This window comes from Schistosoma mansoni, chromosome 2, assembly GCF_000237925.1.
Source record: "Schistosoma mansoni strain Puerto Rico chromosome 2, complete genome".
Classification (NCBI taxonomy): Eukaryota; Metazoa; Platyhelminthes; class Trematoda; order Strigeidida; family Schistosomatidae; genus Schistosoma; species Schistosoma mansoni.
In genome coordinates, this window is record NC_031496.1 from 32,006,002 (window position 1) to 32,016,013 (window position 10,012).

The window sequence follows — 10,012 nt, forward strand, 5'->3', positions numbered from 1 at the left end:
TATAGAGCAATTTTAATCTCATCGTTTAAGGGGAGAACAAAGAGCGTATACATCTACACTAGTGTGATCGATTCTGAGCCATGTCACACAGAGTCTACAACCATTGGTTATGATAGTCACGTTGACCCCAACCAAATAGTCTGCATCTACCAACATGGCTCAGACTAGAGTTCAGTGACTTCAAGCAGTGATGCCACGTTTTGGTTCGGCCACCACTAACTCTTTTCCAACCATCCCCTACACTAGTCAGCATAACGCGTCGTGGTAATCGGTGTTCAGGTATACGTAACACGAGGCCCAACCATCTCAGTCGATAAAGATTTGCAATCCCACCAACTGATTTACCATCATTTCCTAATACCCTGTGTCTAACCTCACTATTACTTACCCGGTGATGCCAGCAGATACGAACAATATTTCTAAGACACCTGTGTTCAACTACTAGTAACTAACGAGTATCTTCTACTCTTAATGGCCATGTTTCACAGCCGTAAAGTAGAACAGAGCGAACTGATGCGCAGTATACTCGTCCCTTAATTGATAGACGGATATCTCGTCTTCGCCATAGGTGACGTAAGTTGGCAAAAGCCAAACGAGCTTTTTGAATCCGTGCTGAGATTTCGTCAGACACCAAGCCATTAGGGCTGATCAGACTTCCAAGATAAGTGAAGTTTTCCACGCGTTCGAATACTTCGCCCCCCACCCTTAGTTCAGGTGTTGATGCAGACCAGTCCTGGAGTAACAATTTACATTTGGATGGGGAGAAACACATCCCAAACATCCTGGCATTATTACTGAGTTCCAACAGAAGACTCTGCATTTTGCCAGCGTCTTCACCAAACAGGGCAATGTCATCTGCGTATTCTAAGTCGCTTAGTGGACCCCCTGGTAGGAGATCAATTCCTGAAAATTCAGTCGACGAGAGTGTCATTTCCAGCAACAGGTCTATAATGAGGTTAAACAAAAACGGGGATAGTGGACAGCCTTGACGGACACCACTTGAGGTTGTAAAATCAGATGACAGTGCGCCACAAGCTCTCACTCGACTGATAGTGTTCGAGTAAAGAGCCTTCACAAGGTTTATGTACTTCTTAGGTACACCTTTCAATGACAGACACTGCCACAGAACCTCTCGGTCTACAGAGTCAAATGCTGCTTTCAAGTCAGGAAAAACTATCATTGTCGGACGCCGATAAACATGTTTGTGCTCCAAAACCTGACGAATAGTGAATATGTGGTCGATACAACCACGACCAGGTCTGAAGCCAGCCTGATTTTCTCGTGTTTGCAGTTCACGAGTCTTAGTTAGGCGCCCGATAATTATTGAGGCTAGTATTTTAGATGTTATGTTAGTCAGACTAATTCCTCTATGGTTATCGCAGGATGATTTTGACCCCTTCTTATGTGTTGTGACAATCAGAGATTGTGACCAGTCAGATGGGATTACGTCCAACTCCCAGATTTTAGTCAGAATATTAGTCAACCTAGTCGCTAAAATTGGCCACCATATTTAATGACCTCTGGGCTGAGAGCAGATAAGGGTTCCGTCTTTTTCCGAGATCGTTTCACTTACACTTGACTTATTAATTTCGGTTTCCTTTATTAGTCTGAAGACTTGCCTGGTGTTGCCTACAGTCGCTGCCTTTTCCATCTCTTTTGCTTTCGTTCCTTAGACTTTTAGTCAACATACATTTGATTTGTTTGCACTCTTCGTCGTGTTCAGAGCCTGATGGGATGAATTTACGCGAATCCATCAGTGAAATAGACTTGGAAGAAATCCATTTGTTTTTTGGAACCCTGTGGTTTGAATAACTAATAGATGTTACTGCTGTTTCCACAGCTGTTTGTATGTCTTTCCAAGCAGCATCTGGGTCAGTCTCGTTTACAGAACTGCCTAGATGTAAACTCAGTTGTTCCTGGAATATACATTTAGATTTTTCGTCCTCCAGTTCAATCCTAATGGGCCTTCTTAGTGTACTTTTCCTGCGTCCATCGAGGCGCGGACAAATGCGCGCTCGTATTGAAGCGTGATCAGAGAGTAAAAAAGCATTCCAATACGAGCGACAGTCTTCTGTCAAGCCTCTCCACGAGAACTACCCATCGAGTCGCCAGATACACGGAGGGTGTATTTCGCTGACTGTCCATTTTGGCGAGGTAAGGTCAAGTAAGTGACCACACTGGGATCCTATTTGCGTGTTTTGGAGACAAAGCATACATCAGTGGTACGAGTTTCTAGGGTCATAGCCAAAGAGGCTTGTTGACCGATTTGACTTAGGAGACGTACGTTGAAGGCTCCCAATGTGTAGTTTGGAGAGGTTTCAGTAGACCTGGGACAGTGTTTCGCGCACTATAATCATCGGCCATGGTGACACTTAAGGAGAAAGCCGAAGGAGTATGTTTAGTGTTGAAAGTCGAGATGGAAATAATAATGGGAATCGAAGAAGGAGATTGATTATGAACATAGTGATCTTGAGTGCTGTTAGAGGTATGAGGCACTTACCACTTCCCGAACGCCCACACCGTGAAAGGGTTCTTCTAGAGGTACCCGAAAAAGAAATCGGGTTAGAAGTGGTCTCAATGACCTGAAAGCGTGACCGCAGTGCTCAAGGGACAACTGCTTGAGGTCGGTCACACACGATCTTTTTGTGGGTAGTTTTAGTGTTAGTTCCGTACTTGCTAGAGCCTTACCGCCGGAAACGGATATCCTTGGGATAAGGCGAGGTGTGCACTTATAGGATCGACATGTTCTAACCCCATCCCTCTTTGTGGGAAAGCAGCATCGCTGTTATGCTGGTTGTCTGAAGGAAACAGCCCTCTGCAGTCACACCTCTGTACAGTCGGTAGTACGACTTCGCCTTCAAACCTTGGGTTCGCTGCTTTTAATCTGACCGCTCTTCAGCCGAACTGTTTGGCATGGTAGGACCTTGAGGAACGATTGTTCGAGGCAGTATATCTCGATTGGTTCATCACGAAAAGCAAGCCCGACCACCACGTCAAGGTAGCAGCAACGGTTGGGATTTTATCAGAAAGGGATATTAAGTGTACTTTTCGAACAGATGGCCAGCTTGGAAGCATTATTTGTTGTTGTTTGTGTGGTTGGTTGAATACAGTTAGCCCTATGTACTTTTAAATCCGACAGTACTGATATGTAATCTCAATGTAATTGGTTAGTGTTTAGATCCAGTGACTCGAATGCATTATTGTCTATAACAGTTTTTGATTAGATCTATATAGGTTCATAGTTTGGTAAGTTCTACTGGTGTCCACAGATATAAGTAGTATATGTCATTGATCGAAAGTGAAATGCCTGGTGTTAGAAGGTTGAGAAGATGGAAGAAAAGAAAATGAGAACAGTGGATGATTGATGTGGATATGAAGGAACAATGAAATCTGAGACGATTGGTTAACATTTTTCAAATGAAGTATTTGCTGTTTGGTTCTCAGATTTTACTAAGTGATTCTGTAATTTTATGTTTCAATACATTTGATTGCCCTCACTTGTGTTCTCATTCACTACACTAATAGGATTTTATAATTAAGTAGCATTTTGGTGCACATATTATGAAATCATATTGAATATTAATCACTCTGTGTATTCAATTATTGAATTTATTTCCATAATCCAAAAAGTATCATGCTTACACTAAAAGAATTGACAGTCCTGGGCTTAATTCCATCTAAAGTCATTATTCATGTGCTGTTATGGTGTTCCACAGATATTCAATCATTCATTGTTTTTTGCCGTGTTACTTTAACTACTTAAAAACAAAAAAGTAGTGAAATTTAGATTATAAAAATGATCTCTTTCAACAAAGAATATCCATTTAACATGAAATATAAATAAATTCAACTTACTTCTATGATATTTTGTTGTTTTCTAGAGTAATCCACTTTTATATCACAACTTATACCGATAGCCATTCGGTCACTTTCATATTGATGATATTTTTTTAATGATGGTCAATTTTCCACAGCATTATATAATTTGATATGATGAGGTAATTTAGAGAAAGCATTATAAGTAAAGATGGATAGTGGTTAGTAGTGAAACCCAGGTTGCGCATTTCGTCCTAGTTGGGACTCATCAGCTGGATGTACTTGCATCTCAGAGTTGATCTTCACTCTGGGATGATGCTCAATTTTCCACAGCATTACATATGTCATTTACAGTAATTGAATATGACATACGTAATTTTGAAAAATGTAATAATAATCTAACACAATGATTATTTAATATAAAATTATTTGGTCGACAATTAGGTAATGCTAATTTAAAATGATAATTTGGTAATAGCTTTATTAATTGTTCCGTAATTGATTGATTAGCATTTAAACAAATTGTACGTAAATAACATGATGGTATAAAACATTCATCATTTCAACTAGATGATATAATATGATAAACTTCATTTGATTTACAAGCAAAACGATCATTTTTTTCAATTACTTGTAAACATGACCAATAACCACAAAAATCCTTTAGATAAGAAGAAAAATGTAGAATATGTAGAGATATGAGAAAGTATTATAAGTAAAGAAAGGATAGTGCGTTTCATCTTATTTGGGACTCGTCAGCTGGATTTAATTGCATCTCAGAGTTGATGTTCACTCTGAGACTCAAACGCAATGCCATTCGCTTCAAACGAAATCACGTTATCGATTTAATTATTGTGTCTTGATAGCCACTTGCTTGTGCAATTAGGTGAAGTTTAAATTCATTTTGTATTGTTTGTGGCTATCAAGACTCAGTAACTGAGTGGATAATGCGATAGCTTTTCAAGTGAAAGATACTGGGTTCGAGTCTCGTGGTGAGCATTATCTCTGTGATGCAGATACATCCAGCTGACGAGTGCCAAATATGACGAAAAACGCGTCCTAGACTCTGGTGCTGCACATATAGTAATAAAAGAGAATGATCAACTGCAGTCCTAAACATCAATAGGAAGATTCGAACAAATAATATCAAGAAGATTTAATTTAGAAAGAGCTCTACTTAGTCCTGGGTTATGTGCTCATTGAGAATTGTCAATATGGCGTATATGTAAACTAAAAGAAACTTGATAAGTTCAGTACCTAATTGACTGAAACTGAATTTTTAGAATCATTCTAGTTCCCAAGAAAAATTTCCATACCAGAACTCCGAAAAGAATCAAAATCCGGGAGGCAGGGAAATGGATGGCCTTTGTAAAATAAATAGCAAAATTTTCGGATTTATGGATGCTATTGATATACTGAAGGTGTTATATCTAGAGCTTTGATTCTTACTATGCCGCATACTACTAAACTACTTGAACGATCGAATCCGCAACGTCGCAAGAGAGAAGACAGAAGACTAGTATGTACGAAATTTATTCCCCAAAACAGTATCAAAATATAGTATAGAAATCTCGTGTATTTATAGTTTTTTGTCTGAATGTAAATCATCATTTCGGACAACCAATAGGCACATAGGGGTCATGCTAATCCATCCAATGGTGAAGCTACACGTCGACATTCTAGAATATTCCCCTAGCAGTGATTGGATGGAATATCTTCTGCTCTTTCTGGGATTCTTGAGGCTTCCTAGAGTTTACCAACGAGCCATCCTTACAGAAGGCTACTGGGAATAAGCTAAATCTAGTATGGAATTCAGTAGTTATTAAGTCAAGATATGACGCAATCCATCGTTTTTCTAGAACTCTCTATGAAGCTCCCATAAAACAATGGTCATATGAATTATTTTCATACTTTCCTCAACTGCTGAAGACTTTCTCGAGAATTCCCAGGCGGACCGATTTTATTTTCGTAGGAAGAATCTTATCACTAATATTGAGCAGATGAATATCACATTCTTTGCTACTCAGTGATTAATTGGTGTGAATATTTCAGGTTATCAGTCAGTCTTTAAATTGATTAATGATAGCATCATGAATACGATAATGATTAAGATTGGTTCACACCGATGAATGTAAAAAATAGAACGGAATTTAGATCTGCTGTTGCTTACATAAAATTATTTCCTTTAGTCATACTTACTTAGTTACCCCTCGTGGAATAGAATAGACCGCTCACCAGCATCCTCCAATCAACCCTGTCCTGGGCAATCCTTTCCACTTTTTTCCAGTTAGCACTCATCCTTTTTATATCTGCTTTTATTTCCTGGCGTAATGTGTTTTTTGACCTTCCTCTTTTCCACTTCCATTCACCATTCCAAATTAGGGATTGCCTGGTGATGCAGTTTGGTGATTTCCTCAATGTATGTCCGATCCACTTCCAACATCTTTCCTAATTTCCTCTTCAGCTGGAACCTGCTGGTTTGTCCTCTCCCATAAAACGCTGTTGCTGATAATATCCGGCCAGTGAATGTTGAGTATTTCGCGTAGACAACTATTTATAAATACTTATACCTTCTTGACGATGGATGTAGTAGTTCCCCTCGTTCCTGCTCTGTATGGTAGACCTGTCTTGACATTCGTATTGAAGATTCTGACCTTGAAGTTAGTTGACAATTGTTTTGAGTTCCATATGTTCTTCAATTGTAGAAATGCTGTTCTTGCTTTGCTAATCCTCGCCTTTATATCTGCATCCGATCCTACATGTTTATCAATGATGCTTCCCAGGTACGTGAATGTTTCCACCTCTTCCACAGTTTCACTATCAAGTGTGATTGATTAGCTTGCTTTTTTCCAAATGTTTGAATGAAAATCCCCATTCAAATGAAATAAATTCATTACCCCCCCCCTATTTTTTCACTCATTTCCACAATAAAATCATCATAATTATTATAAGTAGTAGTAATTGTAGTAGTAGTATATACTTATATCAGTACATATAATTTGTCCTTTATTACAATGACAACGTTGACAACTATATGTCCAATTATCATCATGATCATAAATTCGACCATAAAAATTACATGCTGGTGGTTTTGGTTCTGTTTCAATGATCACTTCATCACAATGTTGACCATATCGTTGTTCTGGACAAATACATTCATATGTTCCAACACGATCAATACAAGTTGATCCAAATGAACATGGATATGAAGCACATTCATTAACATCTATCAATAAATATGAATAGAAAGTATATATTAACTTTTCAGTAACACTATAGGGTTTATTTTTATGTCTTGACCAATGCCTTCGCCAATTTGTTATGACTTTACAAAATAAACAAAGGGACGTATGACAATTCGTTATCGATTTTATGTCCGGCTTTCATCACATGAAGTATCCACCAATGGAAATACGACTTTTCCAACCTTAATACTGTGCCAACCAATGATGTTCGATCAGTATGAGTAATCTAGCATCTTTATTGGTCCTTTATCCGCTTGGCCCTCCCACTTGAGTCCAGAACACCAATGACAGCTTGTGTGATGCGAATCTATGCGAATCGTTTATTTCAAGCATACTCTGTTTATATACCAGACAGACATCACACCATAAAATAGTAAAGAATATTTGTACAAGATCAGGCCGAATGTGGCTGTAAACGTGGGAGACAGTAATCAATAAACTGAATATAATTAAGGAACAGTAATTCGTATAATAATAATTCATAGGTCAAAATAGAGCTAATAATAAGATGCATATAGATATGCACAATCTAATTACTCAATAGTTAAACAGTAACAATATATGTATAGAATAATCGTCCAGTAATAGATCCTGTGAGTTACCCTTACTTATGTCTTCGCAAGGATATAACATTTATTATGTATATTAACATTTGTGAAACAGATAGGCGTATTTTATAGATACAATTAGTGTGTAGCCATTAGTCTAAATGACTAAATATCAAATGAACCATTTTATTGATATTAGGAGATTGTGGGAAGTAGGCTGGAAAATCTGAACCTAAATTACATGTTAGTTTGTTTGTATCAGCAAGGTGTCCGTTATGATGCAGTACCATGGGTGCCCACTGCTCGGAATGTCATATTAGAACTAAACAAATGTCCAATGATCCTTGGTATTTAAAGATACTTTTATTGTGAACAATCTATGACAAATACAATCTACCTTCATTAATTTGATGGAGACATTTTCTTCCTATCGCCAACTGATATTGAATGGATAAGTATTGTAAATGTTCTATCGGAATGAAGAATAAATTAATGGTAACTGCTAGGAATTAGTTGTGGACGATTATCACATACATTCTTATTGAATAATTATTCAGTAACTAGTTTATGAATATATTCACATTCCTTGTGTCATAAGCTTTTATTTGACCTATTGGCTACTATTATGCGATTTATCATTCTTAACTTATTCCCAACTTAATTAATTGCAGTTTCCAGCACTCATAGTCACTTTTGGCTTGATCTTGGATAATTATCACATTTTTTATTTTATGTTGTGCTGCGGTCTGGATTATTTGTACAGAAATCACTTAAGGTGGAGGCTGAGATTGCGTTCTAGACTCAAGGGTCTAGGTTAGACGAAAAAGATCAATAAGGATTCAGAGTTAGCTGAAGGCTGCTAGTGAAGGTTGATATGTCGTTGGTTTGGCACAGTGCCAAAGTTGTATAATTCGATATTCTGATTGGTGATCTGATAACGTGATAATTGACAAGGGGGTAAAAGTTATAACAGTAAAGGATTAAATATTGATTAAACTAGAGTGAGAATTTCAAGACAAAGTAGGAAAAAATATATTCTGTAAGCAGCCGGAGGCACAAACAATCACAATAAGAAAATATCAAACATATATATACAGTATAACTGACAGTGAACAGCTGTCATTCAGTACTTTGTATCTACACCATTAAGGTTTCATGACAGATCATGAATATCGTCAAACATGTCAAATTCATTACATCATTATAAGACAAAAAAAGAAAATTTCATCACTTACTTATTCTACAATTCGTTCCAATAAAACCTTTTGGGCAATCACATTCAAAAGAATTAACAAGATCTTTACATGTTCCATTATTGTAACTGAAAGACAAAAAAGGTAGATAAGTAAATGTTATACCTACAGCTTTGGATTCTTACTATGCCGCATACTACTAGAATACTTGAACGATCAAATCCGCAAAGTCGCAAGAGAGGAGACAGAAGACTAGTAAGTAGAAATGTTATTACCAACACAGTGTCAATTATGGTATAAAACTGTCAAGTATTTATAGTTTTTAGTAAAAACGAAATCATCATTATAGTTATCTAATCCGCACACAGGGGGTTATTAGCATTGCCCAATAGGGAAGCTTCACGTAGTGATTCTGGAATAATATTTCAAAAGCTGATTGGATGAAATATATTCGGCTCCTTCTGAGCTTCTAAGACCTTCGTCAAGTTCACCTGTGGACCGTCCTTACAATGAAGTGTTCACAGTTAGAGAATCATTAAAGACTTTCCAATAGTTTCTGTGTTTTGTGTCAGTATACCCTGTAGTAATAGGTGTTCACGAATCTGTCAAGGATTAAATATAGACACTTCTAACCTTTAGATGAGTGTGTGACTATTGGATTGAAATCTCAGTTGTTCATGTTACAAAGTTCAGCCAGTTCAACAACTGGAAAAGATTGCTCAGGATAGATTTCGATAGAAAATCTTGGTTGGCGACCTACGCTCGTCTACGAGGGATAACACGCGTAAGACAATAATTTTTTGTGACATTAATTGAACAACGTTTTATATATAACAAGTGAACTCACCATGGCATTGAATTACATTCATTAATTTCATTTTCACAATATTGACCATCAAAACCAGGACGATAAATACAATTAAAACTATTACCTAAATCAACGCATGTAGCACCATTTTTGCATAGATTTTCTTGTACACATGATCTCGTTTCTAGTCGACCTTAAATTAGAAATGAATGAATAAAAGAATTTGATGTAAGAACTAGAATATGTAATCAAACATTTTTATTATGTCACTTAATCGCCTCACGAGATTCCTGCTCAATTTCATGAATTGTTTGAAGTTAAACATTAGCACCGCCAGATGCAGACCGGCTCAATGGTTCTAGAGGTTAGGCGATCACGTGCGAGACTGGTAGGTCTTGTGTT

The 10,012-nt window shown here is 37.3% G+C and overlaps 1 protein-coding gene across 1 annotated transcript in view; it reads right to left on the minus strand.

Moving 5' to 3' along the window:
* Positions 1-5,106: 5,106 nt before the first annotated feature.
* The window catches only part of Smp_173560 (Jagged), a gene marked incomplete at both ends in the record, with an annotated part of 10,072 nt that continues 5,166 nt past the window's right edge, over positions 5,107-10,012 (minus strand). Inside the window, 4 exons of the mRNA XM_018796386.1 lie at positions 5,107-5,180; positions 6,797-7,042; positions 8,845-8,930; positions 9,650-9,794. Coding sequence (XP_018650604.1) covers positions 5,107-5,180; positions 6,797-7,042; positions 8,845-8,930; positions 9,650-9,794 — 551 coding nt within the window. The remainder of the gene's footprint in view (positions 5,181-6,796; positions 7,043-8,844; positions 8,931-9,649; positions 9,795-10,012) is intronic.